We start from the raw sequence: 21,231 nt of genomic DNA, 5'->3' as shown, positions 1-21,231 counted from the left end.
GGTGCAGCTTTAACTTTCAGCCTGTGTCCTGTTACAATGCACGGGAAATAATTGTAAAGTTCAGGCTCTTGGAGGCTCTTTGAAGACCACAGTAAGGACAGCAAATGTGCAACACTGCAAACTGGACTCTGCTTGGCCTACTTAAAGGGCCTGACTTAGTCACAGAGCCAAATTCCCCTCAGGAGAGGTGAATCAGGATTGAGATTGCAATGGTATTTTAATTTCATCTTTAATACGGAGCTACTTTAGCAGAACCTAGAAACCCTTTTACGTCGGTGTTAGTGGATAGTTGAATTGTTGGTTCCTGAAGTACTGGGCTTGCTGAGTCTTTGACAATCCCCATGATGACCTGCAGAATGCACTCAGTCTGCCCACTGGGAAGACCTAGTATAAGGCGTATCTTTCTGGTGAGTAGATTTAGTGCATCCAGCAGCTTTTACTTTGGGGTCGCTTTTGGGTAAGTGAGACCCATGCTTTGAGAATCTCAATCTACAAACATCGCACAGGCTGCAATCTGAAAAAGGCTAATAAATACATTGGCCTGACCTGGCTGCCATTGCGCTGGAATCCCATCCCTCCTGTTCATACTGTGGGTGTATTCCATAACACCAGCAGCAACAGAAAGCCAACCGTACACACCCCAATCAAATGCTATTGCTTTGAAGCCGAGAATCACAGGGGGAGAATTGTATGTAGGTGACAAGGGTCTCGGCTGGCTGGAGAGCTGATAAGAGACCTATGTTGCCTCCTTTGGGGAAGACCTGCCTTATCAAGAGCTAATCAGGCACTTGCAAGGCCCAGGACTGTGGAGCGATCCAGGCCAGAGGTAAGTGATGGCAGGCAGGGTTTTGCCAAGTGGGGGTCGTGGGGGAGGGGGTATAGGAGGCTGGGGACTCGGCAGCAAGGGCAGGGGAGTGGCTCTCAGCACCCCCTCCCCCCCCTTCCCGATGCCAGGTCCCTGGATCAGGCACTAAGTGCCTTTGAACAAGGGACCCGCTACCCCCCCAACCTGGAATACCACAGGCAACCCCGCATGTATTTGCATGTTGTACTCCCTGCATGGTGACAACCCTACCCACAACTGGGAAGAGGCCCTTAACTGGGCATTAATTGCCCCTGAAGGGCTTCAATTGGCAGGCAGTGGGGTGGGAAGGCTATCCACGGGCCTTCCCGCCACGGACTTAATCGGGGTGTAGGTGGAGTCCCCACCTGTCACCATCCTGCCTGATTAAATGCCCTCCCACCTCCAAGCTCAACACGGGGAGAGCATAAAATACCGACACAGCTTTCATTCCAGGTTATGGGCCTTTCCCTGTGGTCTAGTCTACTTGTGACCAGAAAAAAAATGAAGGCTGCTGGTGGTAGCTGTTTATGTTGCTGTTCTAGCTGTACATGGAGGAAAACTGCCCTTTGAGATGTCTCTCTGAGCTGTGCAGATCCATCTGATTTCATTTAAAATGTTGCTGCAATAGTTGGGGCTGTTGCCATCAGCAATAGTGCTGTTAGGTAAATGCTGCATAATTTCTTTTTAAAGATTCATTTGCTGCTAGTCTTTCAGTGATGGAACAAAATGGACAACAAATAAAAACCTGAGTACCCAAATGGTTGTGTAGATTTTGCCACAGTGTTTTGAACAGTTTTACATGCAGTTTAGACCTCCCAAATAGACATTCCTGATGACAGTGCACTTTTAGCCTCATCAGTCCGCCCATACTATATGTTATCCATTGCCAAGGTTTTTGAATTTGGGCCAAAAAATTGCTTCTGGCAATTGATAATGGTCAAGTTGGGCCAATAAGTTGTTTGAAGGCAGTGACACTATGAATTGTATGTGTGCTAGCGCAGTTCTGTACTGGGGAGTTTAATCTTCACAAAAAGCTGAAGGGGGATAAAGCCAAATCAGTAATGGGAAGAGTCTAAAAATGGCTTTATTCACTGGGCCTCCTGTTAGTGAAGTTGGGAGCAAATCACAGTGTTGAAGTATTTTTTTTCTGAAAGGAAATTTTCGTTCTGAGGAATACTGTGTTTGTATCCCAGGAACAGCCTCTGACAGAAATCTTGGCTGTATTCCACATCTTCCGATTGAAAGTCATTTGCTTGCAAGTGACTGAAGCATGAAAAGCAGTAGCAAATTTTTTTTTAAAGTTCTGACTAATGACTGAAATTAAAGTTTTCCACTAGACAACTGTGTCATAATTTGTTTCCATCAGCGATGCTTTTACCTTTGAATCTAAATGATCACGTGTTATTGAAGTGAACTAACTGAAAAGGAATGTGGCAAGGTTGGAGGTCCTGGCAATAGCCCGTGACAACCGAGAAGCAGGGAATGTGTGGACAGGTCTTTTAATATAAATTACTTGCACTGCCTGAGGGTTTTATAACACTAGAGTGTGTGTCTCAGCAAGACTAAAATAAATCAGATATGATAGTGGGAGACCAGTCATTCTTCATGGCATCTAAACCTGGTGACAGTAGCACCCAACAGACAGCATTTTGAGTTTGGGTTTCTCGACCATTCCAGTGCATCCCATCTAACTCTGACAAAAAGGTGGTGGAAGGGACAGGAATTAGATCGGGAACAGATAATCCAGGTCATATCCTGAGCTGGAGGAGGCTTTTTTTAAGACCAGTGATGCAGAGGGGGCAGGGACTTCCCACAACCTTGGTCTAGGACAGGGGTGTCCAATCGTTTCGCGTGCGGGGCCACATTACAAATTTTGTCCACATAGGGGGCCAATGAGCAAATTTAGGAAGTATAATGGCATTAGAAATTTATTTTACTACTAATCAAAACAACAAAAAATCTGCAATTTTGTGAACAAGCTTTAAATAAGAAGACTAATTTATTCACTTACTATGTTGAACACTGATTTAGTGAGCTACCTGGCATTGTTTTTGCTAGCACAAGTAGTCATACAGCCCACAGACATTATGTAGCAATGCAGAGTATTCCAGATAGATGTCCATCTGTCAGGAGTGATTGAAATCGCTCTCTCTCTCTCTCCCTCTCTCTGTGTCTGTCTCTCTTCCCCTCTGCGTCTGCCTCTCCCTCTCTCTGTGTATGACTCTCTCTCCCTTTCTCTGTGTCTGCCTCTCTCTCCCCCTCACTGTGTCTGTCTCTCGCTCTCCCCCTCTCTATGTCTGTCTCTCTGTCCCCATCTCTGTATCTCTCTCTCTCCCCCTCTGTGTCTGTCTCTCTCTCTCCCCCTCTCTGCATCTGTCTCTCTCGCACCCCCTCTGTGTCTGTCTCTCTTTCCCCCTCTCTGTGTGTGTCTCTCTCTCCCTCTCTCTCTCCCTCTCTCTGTGTCTGTCTCTCTCATCCTCTCTCTGTGTCTGTCTCTCTTCCCCTCTCTGTGTCTGTCTCTTTCTCCCCTTCTCTGTCTGTCTCTCTCCCCCTCTCTGTGTTTGTCTCTCTTACCCTCTCTCTGTGTATGTCTCTCTCTCTGTCTCTGTGTCTGTCTCTCTCGCACCCCCTCTGTGTCTATCTCTCTCTCCCCTTCTCTGTGTCTGTCTCTCTTTCCCCTCTGTGTCTGTCTCTCTCTCCCCCTCTCTGTGTCTGTCTCTCTCTCTCCCCCTCTCTGTGTCTGTCTCTCTTTCCCCTCTGTGTCTGTCTCTCTCTCCCCCTCTCTGTGTCTGTCTCTCTCCCTCTCTCTCTGTCTGTCTCTCTCTCTCTCCCCCTCTCTGTGACACTCTCTCTCTCTCCCCTTCCCTCCCGCTGGGCCTAGGCCGCAAGCCTTGGGCTCAACTTTACTTTAATCAGCCTGCTGTCGGTTCCTCGGGCTGACCGCGACTACAGTCTCCGTTGTGACCCGCTCCGTTCACTAACCTCCGGGCTCGGGTCACTGGGCCACAGCCAATCGCCACACATTGCTCTCTGTGAGTTATTGTACTGGATTACAGTTCCATCCATAGGGACCGGTGAGCAGGGGGACTACATTTGCCAGCAGCTGCTCACTCACCGAAAACAGCAGGGGCGGCCGATTGTCAGTCATAGAAATCTTTGGCGGGCCAGAAGTAATTTCTCATCCCAGAAGCTGAAAACAAATGGCCGAGGGCAAAAATGGCGCAGCAAGGAGGAGAAACGGCTGAGTACAGTTTACATCCGCGGGCTGAGTGGAAATCTTTGGCAGGCTGGATTCTGGCCTGGGGACAACCCTGGTCTAGGAGATGGTTCGCACATCTTTGGAGGCCGGTATAGCCAGTGGTAAGAGTTTATGCTACCCAATTTCTAAGCCAGGTCATTTTAGAAGAGTGTAGCTGACATTTGGTTTGTCCCCTTTTGGTTACACTGCTAAGTATGCATAGCTGGACCTGCAGGGAATGGCACTGCAGATCCATGAGAATGCAGGTCTATGAATCTGTCATCAGTTTAGGGCCTCCTCCTCCTGTAAAGCAAAGGTAAGGGATGCTCCTGTGTATTTGCGCTCTACATAGTATTCGGGTCCATATGTCACAACAGAGACCAGCACCCGACTGAAATGTTAATAGGGTGACAGTAGCATAAATGCCTTCGCAAGACAGGATTCTTTTTAAAATAAACTAAACTCAACTTTAGGAAGGTAAACAGCAAATGCAGAAAATATGAAATAGAAACAAAAATTCTGGCTGATAAAAGCAGTTCCTCAGAAAAGGGAACAGATTAACCTTTCATGTGGAGTATCTTTGCCAGAACCCTGTTATTTTTGTGTTTTTTGTGGGGAGCGAGGGGAGGAGGTGAGGAGGGTTTACAGCTTTCAACCCGTCCTTTAGGTGTTCTCCCAACTCCTGCCAGTCTCTGCTGTGAAATGTTCGGCGATCTTTTACTACATTACACCACTGTACAAGCGAGGCCAATAGCAACCTTTCAGCATCTTGTCGTAGATGATAGTTTGTTAGAATAAACCAACACTGGCACAGCAGCTGTTCACACTCAGTCAGTTGATCTTCGATAGGGGCGTTTCGATGCTTTGATGAAACAGAACCCAAATGGCCATTTGCTCTGGCTTTCATGTTTACACATGCCTGCACACAATTGATGGGGGATGGGTGCTAAGGTTTGAACAATACTTCAGGAATTTGCACATTGAAGAATCAAGCGCTGTCCATTCTGTTAATTCTAACAGAAAGTTCAAGTAGGACTTTTAAGCAGACTGCAGTCTGTATATATGCCAAGCAACAGTCTCACGGCGAGAGCATTTTAGGGGCCCAGCCCACGTGTCAGTATTAACTGACAAAAATCACCCTGATCTGGGCCCCTCTTCCCCAGTGTTGCTCCTATCCTGTTGATGATGGAAAGGGTCTCAACAGGAACAACGTTTCACCAACACAGGAATTCTCTCATAAAGCATATAACAGATGGAATTACTTTCATTAGTAACACTACTCAAGTAGAATCAACACTAAGGGGAGGGGGTAGACAGAAAGGGAAATTAGATGGTAATACAGAGAAGAGGGAAAGGGAGAGAGAGGGCAATGAAGGACAGAGGGAAAGGGAGAAAAGACTGGCAATAAAGGGGAGAGGTAATAGTTGGCAATGAAGGGGAATATGAAGTGGAGGGATTATTTCCCTGCAAGTGTATGTAAGCTCCCTGTAGCATGTAAAGACATGATAACAGCAATGCCTCAGAAGCATCAGTGATTTTTGCCCTATTTTACAGCCTTTGATCCTGATTTGTGTGGTTAAGTGGTTTATAACAACCGACACAGAATTTTGGGGCTGATTTTCCTTTTCAATGCTTCTGGGAAATGCTTAGTTCCCAGGGAACGGGAGATGGAAAAAGGGGAGGACACTCATGAAGGCTGGGTGGGAAAGACATGTGGTATGTTCTTCTTGCTGCAGGCACAACACATCACACGTCTTTCCCCAGCCAGTTGGTGATGAAGCAGCACGGAGCATCCATCTTGAGGGATACCAGAAGAAGTTGGCACTGTGCTCCTGCCTCCCCTCAGATTATAGCAAGAATATATTTTTAAAAATGCTTCCAAAGCATTGCTGTTATCACATTGTCTTTTTACACCTCCCCAAGGTCTTTGGGCCTTGAGGCCTTCTGTTTGCTGTTTTTGCACAACAGTTAGAAGTTCTCGCAGTTGGCAGCCATTCATCCTCTTACAGGCTTCTCCAGCCTGTAGCAGAGGCTGTGGCTCAAATATTTAATGGGACTGGGGGTGGGGGAAGGTGTGGGGGAACATGGTAGTGCAGCTGAAATACACAGAAAGCCTGAGAATGCAGAGTTCCCGCCAATGTTAACAGCAGGACCTCATTAACATTTCCTCTTTCTACTTCCCAACCAGCAGCCAACCAGATTGACAGGCTATCCCATTGTCGGGTGGGAAAACCAGCAGCAGGAGACGGGGACTGTCCCTGGTAATCAGGAGAGATTGGGCCTTTGAGGTGTTATGGGTGTGGATCACTGATCGCAGCAACGAGGAGAGGCCATAATTGGCTGGTGAGGCTGAAGGCTTGCTTGAAGAGCCGGGTTGTGGCGGGGTTGGGGGGTTGGGAGTGGTGGTTATGGGTGTTCGGGTGGGGGGCACTACTGCTCCTCCTGGCTCACAAGCTCTAAAAAGCACTTGCCTTCCTTTCAATGCCGGCTTTCCCAAGTCCTGGGAAAGCCGGCTGGCAGCTGTTAAATTTAAAGCAGGCTTCCAACTGCGCTGTGGGAGCCTGATTTAAAATCTGATAATGAAGGGTCCTGCCTCTCCAAGATGGGACAGGCACGCACCTCTCAATCTACCATCATAGAAACAGCAGCAGGCATGTATCGGGCAGATTGGGGACGCATTCCCCGATTTTTAATTTTTAACCACTCTTTCCAATTCTCTCTCATCCATCGTGTCGTTGGGAATATTGAGGCCAATATTCTCTTTTTTTAGGCACAACACAGAGCCTTTTATATATACATATATTCAAAAAAAGTCATAATTCATCAACTGACCAGAGGAAATGTCACAGGCAATTCACTAGTCTTATCTAAACAGTATGACCCAGTAAAGCCTGGCTCGGGTATAAAATTAAAACCCAACCCGGGCCCGACCTGACCACGCCCGACCCGAACCTGAGCCTTTTAACTTTTTTTCGCGCCCGACCCGACACGAATCTCCTTCATCTGTTCCGGCAGCAGGCTATTCCTGCAGCTGGAGTTGTGGGGAATCATGGGTAAGCCTGATCCCGTGACTTGCTGGAAGCAGCACTGTCCAGCCCGAGCTGACCCAAGCCTGAATGCTGGACTCAGAATACAGACCCAACCTGACCCGAACCCGAACCCAGCACATATTTGGGTCTAGTCGGGTTCTGGTTGGGTAGCGAGGCTTTATGACCCAGATCAGGAACTCACAGGAATACAGCCAAGTCCAAGTGTAGAGCACAACACATACAGTGTGCCACCTCCTTTCTCTTCTCCTTCTAAATTTCATCCTTCAGCCTGAAAGGGAGATGAACTTCCCACATAAGAATATAAGTAATAGGAGCAGGAGGAGGCCAAACGGCCCCTTGAGCCTACTGCACTATTCAATATGACTGTGGCACATCTTCTACCTCAATTCCATTTTCCCACACTATCCCCATATCCTTTGATTCCCTCAGTGTCCAAAAACATTTGCACAACTAGCATTATTCTTACTGAGCTATGTAAGGCATTACTCCTAACAACTCTGTCAAATGGTTAAGTTCACCCAGTTAGAGATGTGGAAGCTGAATGGAATTCAGGCCTGGAATGCAGACACTGTTCCTCCAAATGAGAGTGCGATGCTCCAATGTTAGTATTGGATTGCTCTTGAGAGTATTAAGTCTTGACTCCTAGACTCTAGTCACACCTTGATTTTAAAATTTTCATCCTTGTTTTTAAATCCTTCCATGGCCTCGTCCCCCTCTATCTCTCTAATCTCCTCCAGCCCTAAAACCCTCTGAGATATCTGCACTCATCTAATTTTGGCCTCTTGAGCATCCCCAATTTTAATCACTCCATCATTGGTGGCCGTGCCTTTAGCTGCCTGGACCCTAAGTTCTGGAATTCCCTCGCTAAACCTCTCCACCTCACTTTCTTCCTTTAAGACGCCCATTAAAACTACTTCTTGGACCAAGCCTTTGACCAGCTGGCCTAATATCTCCACATGTGGCTCAGTGTCTAATTCTGCTTTATAAAGCTCCTGGGAAGCATCTTGGGATATTTTATTATGTTAAAGGCACTGTATGAATATAAGTTGTTGTTGAAAAATAACACAAGCCACTTTTCACATATATAGGACAAACATAGATTAGTTAATGGTGCATAAAGTGCATCAGTCGACAGATTCATGCATTAGCTTGCGAGTCACAACACAGTTTGAATCTTCATTGACAACCTATATGTTAATCATATCATTACAGATATACTTTCAGTGCTTATTATGTACAGTACTTATTGGCTGAGTGACAGGAAACAAAGAGTACTTGCTAATGGATGTTTTTTGGGCAGCAGGAAGGCTTGTAGTGGAGTTCCCCAGGGATCAGTGTTGGGGCCCTTGCTTTTCCTGATATATATTAATGACCTAGACCTTAGTGTACAGGGCACAATTTGCAGGTGATACGAAACTTGGAAGCATTGTGAACTGTGAGAAGGATAGTGTAGAACTTCAAAAAGACGTAGACAAGTTGGTGGAATGGGCAGACAGGTGGCAGATGAAGTTCAATGCAGAGAAACGTGAGGTGATCCATTTTGGTAGGAAGAACATGGAGAAATGATATAAAATAAAGTGTACAATTCTAAAGGGGGTGCAGGAGTAGAGGGACCTGGGTGTATATGTGCATAAGTTATTGAAGGTGGCAGGATAGGTTGAGAGAGCAGTTAATAAAGCATACAGTATCCTGGGCTTTATTAATAGGGGCATAGAGTACAAAAGCAAGGAAGTTATGTTGAACTTGTATAAGACACTAGTTTGTCCTCAGCTGGAGTATTGCATCCAGTTCTGAGCGCAGCACATGAGGAAAGACGTGAGGACATTGAAGAGAGTACAGAAGAGATTCACAAGAATGGTTCCAGGGATGAGGAACTTCAGTTATGAAGAAAGATTGGAGAAGTTAGGACTGCTTTCCTTGAAGAGAAGGCTGAGAGGTGATTTGATAGAGGTATTCAAAATCATGACGGGTCTGGACAGAGTAGATAGAGAGAAACTGTTCCCCCTCGGGAAAGGATCAAGAACGAGAGGGCATAGATTTTGGCATTGGTAAGAGAAGCAAAAGTGACACAAGGAAAAACTTTTTCTCGCAGCAAGTGGTTAAGGTCTGGACTGCGCTGCCTGAGAAAATGGTGGAGGCAGGTTCAATTGAAGCATTCAAAAGGGAATTACGCAGTTAAATGAAAAGGAAGAATGTGCAGGGTTATGTAAAGGCCTGCTACCGGACCCGAAACCGACGGGACCCGATGACATGCATCAGGTTCGGGTCGGGTCGGGCCCCTCTTCTGGGTCTGGCTTTCGGGCTTGCGTCGGGTTGGGCTGAGCCCGGGTCAGGTCAGGCCAAGTCTGGGTTGGGCTCAGGTTGGGTCGGTCCGGTAAATGATCTGCTGGTAAGTATTAAAAATAAAAAACTTACCTGAGCTGGGAGTCAGGGACGAAACTGAGTCCGCGCGGTGAGCGAGTGACGTCACTGTGATGCCATCACTCATGCGCTGCAGCTTCGCAGAGCTTCCCAGTCAGAAGGTAAGTAAAGGGATGGTCGGGTCGGGCTCGGGTCGGGTCGTGTCGGGGGCGGGCTTGGGTCGGGTCGGGCTTGGGGTAAAATTGGAGGATCTCGGGCCGGGTTGGGCTCGGGTCCGCTCTGGATAGGTCGGGTTCTTTTTCCCGACCTGAGCAGGCTTTAGAGTTATGGGGAGAAGGCAGGGGAATGGAACTGAGGGAGTTGCTCTTTCAGAGAGCCAGTGCAGACATGATGGGCCGAATGGCCTCCTTCTGCACTTTAACGATTCAGTGATTCTGTAATTAGGGAATGGAAATCATGCTTGAACTTTATAAAGTACAAAAGTGATATGCTAAATGCAAAAGGGTTCATCAACATTTTGTTTACCAATCTCTATTTGTGGAGAAATTAGTTTGGACTATACAGACGGCATCTATTTGCTCAACATTAAGGATCTTCCAGTATGTTGTCAAAGTTTGATTAATGCTTGGTTGCTAAGATAGCTCTGTGTACACTACTATTGATGACAAGCTATAACGTGCTACAGTTAGTTGTAGCTAAGTAACTGGGCCTTGTGAATATAAATCCAGGAGCTACTGTCACATTGAGCAAAGCTTAAAACAGAGGGGGGCAAGTGAATGTTGGTTTTGAAAAAGAAACAAATATGAGGGATTCTTTAGGCCCCTGCTAGTGGTATTGATTCCTGACCTGCTGTCTCACACAGCTGACTGCACACTTAAAGTAAACATGCTGGGCATTGCTGAGGCTGGCAGGAGGTTTACTGGTGTGTTGCAACCAGTTGTGTGAGACCTGTACATAATGTCCCTGTGCCACAAGCACAGCTCTCGTGCAATAGAAAGATAGCTTTAGGCATCGAATCAAAAAGTAATGAAGTGAGGATTCCTGTGGTCACTATGCCTCGTGACATTTTAAATGCATTTGTGTAGCTTTCACCCATTCAATATTTCTAATTGAAAAGACATTTCAACAGAAACATTTATGATTTGATTGACATGCTAAACAGAAGGAGGTCCTCACAATGATGTTGCTAACACATGGGCATCAGAGTGGTTATTATCCCAATGTCTCTTTTTAGTTGTTCAGGAAACTTTCTGAGGTCTTATCCCCAGGGTGGTGTAAAGTACTAGCAACGAGTAACCCTTTGTGGATTTGTGCTTACTGTATATCTGTATCTTTGTAAAATCCAATATCTACATTTTCCCAGCTTTCATCAGAGAATATTCTCATTAGAACATTCTTTCTAACCAATTCAGTGGACCCTGTGTTAGTAAATCATCAGGCAATGTTTATTATTCATGGCCTTTTCATTTTTGGCAACCCACATAGGGCCAACATTAAAACTTCTAGATCAAGCACAGCATCTTCTAGTTGCAGAGTGAAGCTCCTTTGTTTTTGTCTTAGCTCCAGAAGAGCACCACGTACTGCATCAGTGTGAATTTTTCCCAAACTGGCTATCCTTATGACCTCTCTGAATGAGGTTGTCAATGCTGTGGAATTTGGTGTCAAATTATATTGTTGCTGAACTGTACATGTCTAGCTTCTAACAATGATTCACCACATATTTATGCAATTTGCAGTGGAAGCAAGGAGCTGTGTACGCCCCTATGGAAAATTCTAGCAAACTGTTTAAAGATGTCTGAAAGTGAAGAGAGAGAGGGAGAGAGAGAGAGAATCAAATGCTTGCATTTAATTTACACTTACACTACAAGAGGTGAAAGACTTTGTGTGATTACGGAATTAGCATATTGATATTATCTGTGCAATAACACAGGAATGGGAAATGCAGGCTGTTGTTAAGAAATAAAAGTATCGGGTGTTACAAATCTGATAGCCAGGTGGTGAAGGATAGAACTGGAGCCTGGTCTTTATACACTTACAAGCTTTTACTTAGAGAAATCCACATTACAAATTGTGCACTTCATGATCCAACAACCACAGTTTTTTGCCTGCTCTATTATATATGAGCACAGGTGAATCTGCAGTTAATGTCCACCACCTAAATACAATTAAACACCCAGTTAATGTACAATTAACACGGGTTAGGGGTAAGGGCTCAAACAATTCTTACTCTTGCCCAATGTTAAGTGAATAAATGCAGAGCGCAAACAATGACTGAGACATAAACACTGGCAAAAGGAAGTGGACATTTATAACTTATTACACATTTTACCCTCATAAATTGAGTTGGGTCGATATTAACTCTTCAAGGCATGTCCTCAGCTGTACCATCACATGTAAGCACTGAGGGTCAAGTGTTTCCTCAGAAGGAGCAAATGAGTGATATCCCTTGGGTAACCCTCATGGCCCATTCTAAGAGCTGGTCATACAGCAGCTTAGGTCAAGGGCTGTCTTCCATAGGGTAGGCAGCAAAAGTAGATTAAAATCGCCTTGTGCTATTAATGAACACACTAATGTGTTCTCATGAAATAGTTTTGTCCACTAATTAGCTGAAGACATTAATCCCTTTATTTGAAATGGATCAGTACCTCATTTAAAATAGTGGGCAAAGAAATTTCATATGAATGTGGTAAAGTGTTTCAAATATCGGCAGCCTTCCCAAAGGAGAGAGGGGAAGAATTGCTTTTACCAAATATAAACGAAATAAATAAATGCACTTTTCCATCATTTTTTAAAAAAAGTAAAATAAACCTATTTCAATTTTAGGTTGAAGATTTCCAAGATTATTGTGGTTGGAGATCTCTCAGTGGGGAAAACGTGTTTAATCAACCGGTAAGTATGGCCAAAAATGGACCTACACCTATTTATATAAAATGTAAACACTGGCAACTGTAGCAAAAGAGCCAGGTCTGAGAGACAGCTTGTCTGCACCTTGCAGCTTTTATCAAACATGCTGCTGTCTGAGATCACGTATTTTACATCTCTCTGTTTCTCCATTTGCCCTTCAGGTTCTGTAAGGACACCTTTGACAAGAATTACAAAGCAACTATTGGGGTGGATTTTGAGATGGAGCGTTTTGAAGTACTAGGAGTTCCCTTCAGTTTGCAGCTGTACGTATGGAGCTAGAGAAGCCTACTGTGGATATTGAGCCGTATCTGGTTTGATTGTTGCAAAGTTGTGGGTGTATCACATGGACTGCAGCGGTTCAAGAAGGCGGCTCACCACTACCTTCTCAAGGGCAATTAGGGATGGACAACAAATGCTGGCCTTGCCAGTGACGCTCACATCCTAGGGACACATATAAAAAAAAATATTTGTACTGGTCCACCGCATAGCTCTTGAATTTAATAACATTAACAAATATAGATGTTATTTTGAGAGAATGTAGATAGACTGGTGAAATAGGGCAGATCCATGGCAAATGAAATTTAATGCAGAGAAATGTGAAGTGATGCATTTTGAAAGGAAGAATGAAGCGAGGCAATATAAACTAAAAGGTGCACTTTTAAAGGGGGTGTAGGAGTTTTATTGTGGTTGGGGATCTCTCAGTGGTGAAAACGTGTTTTATCAACCAGTAAGTTGTAAATACACAAATCTTTGAAGGTGGCGGGACAAATTGATAAGGCTATTAAAAAAGCAGAGAGAATTCTTGGCTTTACAAATAGAGGCATGAGTACAAAGCAAGGAAGTTCTGTGAAACCTTTATAAACTACTGGTTAGCCCTCACTTATAAACTATTGGTTAGCCCTCACTTGGGGTGCTGTGTCCAATTCCGGGCATCATAACTTTAGGAAGGAAGTCAAGGATTTGGAGAGGGTGCAGAGGAGATTTACTAGAATGGCATCAGGGATGAGAATATTCAGTTATGTTGAGAGACGAGAGAAGCCAGGATGGTTCTCCTTTTAGCAGAGAAAGTTAAGAGGAGATTTAATAAAGGTCTCCAAAATTATGATGGGCTTTGATAGAGTACATAGGGAGAAAGTATTTCCACTGGCAGGAGGGTCAGTAACTAGAGGACACATATATAAAGTAAGTGACAAAAGAACCAGAGGAGAGATGAGGAGAATTTTTTTGTATGCAGCCATTTGTTACGATTTGGAATGAACTGCCTGAAATGGCAGTGGAAGCAGATTCAACAGTAAATTTCAAAACAGAATTTAGTAAATACTTGAAAAGAAAGAAAAATCAGGACTATGAGCAAAGTGCAGGGGAATGGGACTAATTGGATAACTCCTTCAAAGAGCAGGTTCAGGCATGATGGGCTGAATGGCCTCCTTATGTACTCTATGATTCTATGAAACATGCAGTCCTTTTGCAGCAGATGGAATCCTCCAGTAATGGATCATTGGACTCCAGTTGAGGGGGCTGGAGTTAAAATACAGGCAGATTCAGTTGCCCTCACTGGATAGATTCTGCCAGTCATAGCAATCGGAGTGCGGCATAGTGGCGACGGACTCCATATTCAGGCAGAAGGTGTTCGCAAGTAAAACTAAAATGAGGCAGCAGTGAGCTGAGAGGAAGGTGGCAGCTCACACTGTCTCCACCTTCCAGGCTGAATGAAACCTGTGATCAGGAAAGCGGAGGAGCTAAAATTATTTTTTGTGACATCATATTTTCCTCTCAATCTCAGGAACAAACAATGTGCATGTTCAAAGTTCGGTGGATCAGTAGAGAAACAAACCAGTTGGCCTTCAGAGTAGTGTTGTATAATTGCTTGTATAAACCGTACCACATCTATTTGTAAGCTCATTCAGACCTGCTGTAGCTCCTTAGGCTGAGCTGTTTGGGTAGCCTGATGTTAAGAATAGGATTTTGTGCTCTGACCATGGCTCAGTGAGCAATACAGACCTGGAAGATCACCAGTTTGATTCTGGTCTATGCTAGATTAGCTCACTCAGCCAGGGCAGTGCCAGAGGTGCTACAATTGCTCTCAGTGCCTAGATTAGAGAAAGGAAAATTGGCCAGAATTCCCAATCCTGAGTGGTATTCAGTAACCCCAATCAGTATTCAGTGATCATGGATTAGAGTTAGCAACCCCTGATCAGTATTTATTGATCCTCATTGGTATCCAGTAACCCCTGATCAATATATTGTGTCCTCTAAATGGTACTCAGTGACAACAGATCAGTATTCAACAACCCTTGAGCAGTATTCAGTAATGTCTGGTCAACACATAATGACCTCTAAGTGATATTCAGTGATCTCTGATTGGTATTCAGTGACAACAGATCAGTATTCAATGATTGGTCTCCAGCAACCCTACTGGAAATACCTTGTGTGAACATCATGAAGACAGAAGTAGGTTCAACTGTGATGCCCCTGAGCTTGAATAGCATGTTGATATTTTGTCATATGTGTAAAGGCCATTTGAGTAATGGACTGGAGAGTGTCAGCATCTGTTTAGTTTTAGTTTAGTTTAGAAATATAGCACTGAAACAGGCCCTTCGGCCCACCGAGTCTGTGCCGACCATCAACCACCCATTTATACTAATCCTACACTAATCCCATATTCCTACCACATCCCCACCTGTCCCTGTATTTCCCTACCATCTACCTATACTAGGGGCAATTTATAATGGCCAATTTACCTACCAACCTGCAAGTCTTTGGGCTTGTGGGAGGAAACCGGAGCACCCGGAGAAAACCCACGCAGACACAGGGAGAACTTGCAAATTCCACACAGGCAGTACCCAGAATTGAACCCGGGTCGCTGGAGCTGTGAGGCTGCAGTGCTAACCACTGCGCCACTGTGCTGCCTGTTCTATGGAACTGAACTCTAGCAAAGGGGAAAAAAAGCAAAATAAAATAAGAGGTTGTTTTATCCAAAAATCATGTGAGGTAAATGGATAGATTTAAATTTCAATATCGCTTGAGAATGTTCCTAGAGTTTCAGTACTCAACATAAAACACATTTCTCATCCCATCCTTTTGTACAAGATGTGACAAGAAATTGCAATGCTTCTAGGACCCGTTCTTTTATATTTTTCATTTTAAGAGAGCGGGATCTGGGATTGATGCTTCTGATTCCTGCCATTTCCAGCAGTCATCATGGGGTGGAATCTTAGCAGCCCCAAGGAGGCAGATTTGGAGGCAGGGATGAGAATAAATTTGAAAAGTTGCACATCAAGTCGGCTCCCTGACGTGTTCCCACCTCTGTGCACTTTTGCTGGAGGAGGACGAAACGCGGCAGCGTTTAGCTGCCCTAGCCACAGCGAGTAGACGATGAGGCTAATTTACATGCTATTTGGAATGGTCGAACAGGCTGCCAGACGATCTTGTGAATGGTACACAGCACCCCACCCACCTCCACCCCGTGTCGGCCCACCCCAAACCCTGGCAGGTGAGAGGATGCCCATTTCTCTGATATCGTGGGGACAGGTGTCTCCACCAGCCATATTCATTCACCTTTTCAGGCACTCCATGGACACTAATAACAGCTGCAGTACCTCCCTGCCACTGCATCAGTTGAGCCCTCAGCAGCACTCCCACAAGTGGTCGACGATGTCCTGCACTCCAGCCCGGGAACTCACCCACTGTCCTTAATTGGATGGCAAACTTGGAGGTGGCTTTTTAATTGACTGCCTCCCATAAGATTCCCCTGTCATTGCACCTCTGGTGCTGGGTTGGGACCCGGAAATGCTCCAAATGCCTGAAATTTTTCTAACAACAGATGATTTGCCCATGGTGTTAGCCAGCTCAGATCTATACAAGGGAAATGAGCCCCCATGAGGGCTTCTGGTATATTGGTCATAAGGACACTGAGAAAAATTAGAGAGAGACCCTGGGCTGAATTTGGGGGAAAGTGAGATCATGCTATGGGGTGGAAGACAGAGGAAAACAGACCTTCCGAAAAGGGGTGTGAAGGAGAGAGAAAAACGCTTGTTATAGTAGAGATCCTGTTCCCAGAGAGAGAAAAGTATTTTGAAGAAGGTAATTATTCCCTCAAAGCTGCTCTATCTAAGGGTAATGTCACATCCGGGTCAGGTATGTGTTGAATGTGGTTGTGAGTGTCTGTGCAAAGTTATCAGTTCAGGGTGAATTAACTCACTCTCAGAATCCTGTCCAATATCCAGCACAACAGGGGGAGAAGCACCTGATACAACTTTGAGGGACGGGTGTGCAGCCATTCAAAGGCCCAGGCCATGGCTGTAGTTAAGAATACTGTGGTCCGGCTTATGTCAATATTGCAATACTGAGTACAGTGTACTTTCTCCTCTCTTATACTGAGTGTACAATTGCAGTGGCTTTCCTCATCCCCTTCTCCAACCAGTGTTTTCCCAAGTATTTGTTACGAGTTCTGTTTGAGAGACCCTATTGAAGGGAATTTTTTTTAAATTTTTTAAAAGTTTTTGTCAGAGCTATCTTGTCCGTCAGTGAAGAAAAGTGGAACCACAGTGGTCGGCTAGATACAGGACTAGGGCTGTGGGGCTAGTGCCATGTGGGCTATGGGTCTGGGTAGAAGTCTGAGTCTGACTGTTAAAGATGTGACAGAAATGTCAGAATCTGAAAGCGCCAAAGATTGCGGCGGGCCCTGAAGATCACAGGTCAGTTATTTAAATTTAATAATTTCATTCATTTGAATATTTAAATTGTGGTCCCATCACCCAGCGGCGGGGGTGGGGGTGGGGGTGGGGGTGGGCCACCACGGAGCCTCGCCACCACCAAGAGGATCGGGCCAGGCCCTCCCACCGTCGAGGTCCGTGGCAGGCCTCGTCTGGAGCCGCCTTCAGGCCCACCCTCCGCCACGGAACCCGACGCCTGGGGGAGAACAAAATCCAGCCCAGAGTGAAAGATAAACAGAAAAACAGGGAGAGGAAGATATAAACAATTACAGGTTGAGAGAGAGCTGGATAGACAGTTACATGTAAAGACAAATTAAAAATTGTGAGCGTTACTTTGGGAGATCAACTAGTTTGTCATAAATTATGGGATTAAGATTGTACAAAGGTATATTTAAATACAAGTGAATTGTGCAGTATAAGTTATAATAATCTTGAAATAAATCTAGAATTCAATGTGTATTTTCTAATAGATGGGACACAGCAGGACAGGAGAGGTTCAAGTGTATCGCCTCCACATACTACAGAGGAGCACAAGGTACAAGTTTTATTTTTCAACAGTATCAAGTATCTGGTAATGTTGTTGTTTTCATCAATTTGGCTCAGTTGGTAGCACAATTATCTCTAGACCAAAAGGTTGTCGGTTCAAACCCCTGCTGTCAACCAGCACATAATCCAACTTCAGAGCAGTACTGAGGGAGTGCTGGTTTGTTGGAGGTGTTGTCTTTCAGGTGAGATATTCAGCAGAGGCGTGATCTGTCTGCTCAAGTGAACATATAAGATAAGAAGAAGAGCAATGAGTTCTCCTGGCCAATACTCAATGCCACCAAAGCTAACCCATTATCTTGCCATTCATTTCCTTTGCTGTTTTTTATTTTATTTTTTTATTTAGAGATACAGCACTGAAACAGGCCCTTCGGCCCACCGTCTGTGCCGACCAACAACCACCCATTTATACTAACCCCCTACAGTAATCTCATATTCCCTACCACCTACCTACACTAGGGGCAATTTACAACAATGGCCAATTTACCTATCACCTGCAAGTCTTTGGCTGTGGGAGGAAACCGGAGCACCTGGCGAAAACCCACGCGGTCACAGGGAGAACTTACAACCTCCGCACAGGCAGCACCCAGAATCGAACCCGGGTTCCTGGAGCTGTGAGGATGTTGTGGATTGGCTGCTACATTTTCCTATGTGGCATTAGTCACTGCACTTCGAAGTAATTCATTATGTGAGGCACCTTGAGACATTTCAACACGATGAGTGACTACATAAATGCAAACATTTTTATTTATTATTACACCTATTCTGATTTCGTCTTTGCATTTAACCATTTTGGGCAGGAGGTCAGAGAACCCAACAAGCTTCACATTTCCAGGCCTACTCAATGGAGAGCAAGGCCCCACTCCCCTCCCCCACCCCTCCCCGCCCCTCACCCCTCACACCTCACACCTATCCCACAACATGTTCTCACTGTTAGTCTTCTCCTTCCCTCTCCAGGTAAAGTGCAATCCTCCCCACAAAATAATATATCTATGAAACATCTTCTGGGCCATCTGTCAGTTGGAATATACATGTGGAGCTTGGGAGTTATGAGACAGTCCTCCTACAAGACTCAAGACACCAATCTCTCTACAGACCTATACCACTCCCAAGAGGTTAAGAATGGACCAACTCAGAATGGGTTCACAAACCAACAATAGTCCCACATTAATTTCTCACAAAGAGTAGCAACCTAACCTGGACAACTCACAACAACAACTAGCATCTATATAGCACCTTCAACAAAGTAAGAAGTCCCAAGGTACTTCACAGGAGCGCTATCAAACAAAATCTGACACTCACATAAGGAGATACTGGGGCAGATGACCTAAAGCTTGGTCAAAGAGGTAGGGTTTAAGGAGTGTCTTAAAGGAGGAGAAAGAGAGAGAGACTGAGAGGCTTAGAGAGGGAATTCCAGAGCTTAGAGCTTAGGCAGCTGAAGGCACGACCATCAGTGGTGGAGCGATTAAAGTCAGGGAGCCAGAATTGGAGGAGCGGAGCTATCCCAGAGGATTGTAGGGCTGGAGGAGGTTACAGAGATAGGGAGGGATGAGGCCATGGGGGAATTTGAAAACAAGGATGAGAATATTAAAATCGAGGCATTGCTCCCACAGGAGCCAATTAGGTCAGTGAGCACAGGGGTGATTGGATTCCTTTCTATGTGGACTGAGCCCTTGATATTCTCTGACCCAGCTGGACTATTGTCAAATGGTCTTGACCCCAAAAAAGTAGTTGCCTAAAGCACCTGTTATCAGCAACCCCAGTGTATCATACTGTAAGTATCATGCTACATTTCCTACATTACAACAGTGACTACACTTTAAAAATATTTCATTGGCTGTAAAGCACTTTAGGATTTCTGGTGGTCGTGAAAAACGTTATATAAATATAAGCGCTAAGCGCAATTTGTTAAAATTGTAGTGACGTCACAAAATATATGCCTGGATTCTTTCTTCATGAAAATAAAACATGCAGCACCATCACATGGTAGGGAAGAGATAGAGGCTGGAATTTTATGCACCCACAGGAGCAGGCTGGAGGTGCGGGTGGGTCGTAAAATTGAGTGGGAGGCGGGGGGAGGGGCAGTTCCCATCGCCTTCCCGACCCACTATAATTTTACTGGTGGTGGTGACAAACGGCCCGCCAACCCCAGGCCAATTAAGGCCCTTAAGTGGACAATTAATTGCCATTTACCAGTGGTGGGCAGGTGGCTCAGGACCTCAGGAGGCCGTCTAGTAAAACCTGGTGGCCTCCTTGTGGGTTGGGGAGGACCCCTCTGATTGGGCACCCTGTGCCCCATGGACAACCCCCCCACAGCACAAGCCGCCCCCGCTGCAACACTTTCCTCCCCCCTCAACCGACCCGACCTTTGCCTCGCTGGGGCCCGGCCAATTGTCCTCGGTGAGGCCCTACACACTTACCTTAATTCTAGGGCTGCCTTCACTGCTGCTCCCGTAGCTGGGTGCAGTCCCAGCAGTGGCCACCACTCCTGGCTTCCAGACCCAGCGAAGGAGGGCTCTCCACCAACATTTTGATCGATGAGCGGGGCCTCCAGCCCGATGTAAAATTCCAGCCAGACAGTCATGGTTTCTCATGTGGCAAGTTTTCAGTCTCATGTGGGATGGTTGTCACTGCTGAGGAAAATTATATGTTGGGTCATTTGGTGCTGCTCTTGCTAGTGGTGGGAAGTTGCAAAGTAATGTCAATCGATGTCACTCCGCCAAAGCAGGGGAGTGAAGAGAGGACGGAATTAAAACTTTACAGCTATCTGGGCTCAGGTTGAGACTGAGATTGGGGAGATTAGACTGGTGCCCACTGTCACTAGAAAATGTGTATGCTGTGGCAATGACACACCATGTGATTGTTCCGTCGTACAACACATCACTTCTGGAAATGTAAACTCAAGTATCTGACACAATTTTAAGTTTCCCATTTGTTTGTTGTTGCAGCTAGTAAATAGTCTAGTGAAACTCTCCAAAAATGAGAAAGAAAGATTACCCATAGAGGTCTGTCTCTACTAGAAATATCAATTGGGACCAAGGTGAAAACCTGACAGATCTCCAGTTGGGGAAGCGGAAATGGGGTCAGTACCAATTTCCCCTAGTGTTGCAGGGACATAGGCAAATTTTCTATTTGACTTGAAGCCAAAGAAAAAGAAAATTAGGAGCAGTGTACAAGGGAGGGGGTGGAGGGGGGTGATTTGCTATGAGCCTGATTTGTGCTACTGGTGAAGACCAATGTCATCTATAATACATCCTGGAGTATTTCTTTATCAAGGACCCACTATCACAGCAGGTCAATCTTGTTTGTTAGCAAATCAGTGTGAGATGTGAGGAAGACTTGCACTTAAAGCAGAAACTGAGACATATTTGTCAGTTAGATTGCTTTTTTCAGTTCCCATCTAGGGCTTCTAATGATTATTTTTTTTGATGTTCAGTACTCTGCTAACCACTACATTTCTTGTTAAATAAAATAATAATTGTAATGCAATCTTTTTTTCAGCAATAATAATCGTATTTGATGTCAATGACATAGCATCATTGGATCATGTAAAGTAAGTAACAAAATGAGGTTTTC

The 21,231-nt window shown here is 45.1% G+C and overlaps 1 protein-coding gene across 1 annotated transcript in view; it reads left to right on the top strand.

Annotated features, from left to right (window-relative positions):
* rab34a (RAB34, member RAS oncogene family a) overlaps positions 1-21,231 on the top strand; it is a 49,428-nt gene that overhangs the window by 13,534 nt on the left and 14,663 nt on the right. The window contains exons 4-7 of the mRNA XM_068010381.1: positions 12,317-12,382; positions 12,559-12,660; positions 17,583-17,647; positions 21,157-21,208. Of these exons, the coding sequence (XP_067866482.1) occupies positions 12,317-12,382; positions 12,559-12,660; positions 17,583-17,647; positions 21,157-21,208 (285 nt within the window). The remainder of the gene's footprint in view (positions 1-12,316; positions 12,383-12,558; positions 12,661-17,582; positions 17,648-21,156; positions 21,209-21,231) is intronic.

Source organism: Heterodontus francisci, chromosome 30 (genome assembly GCF_036365525.1).
Source record: "Heterodontus francisci isolate sHetFra1 chromosome 30, sHetFra1.hap1, whole genome shotgun sequence".
NCBI classification, from domain to species: Eukaryota; Metazoa; Chordata; class Chondrichthyes; order Heterodontiformes; family Heterodontidae; genus Heterodontus; species Heterodontus francisci.
The sequence above is the reverse complement of the archived record's forward strand: the minus strand, read 5'-3'. Positions and strand labels throughout refer to the sequence as shown.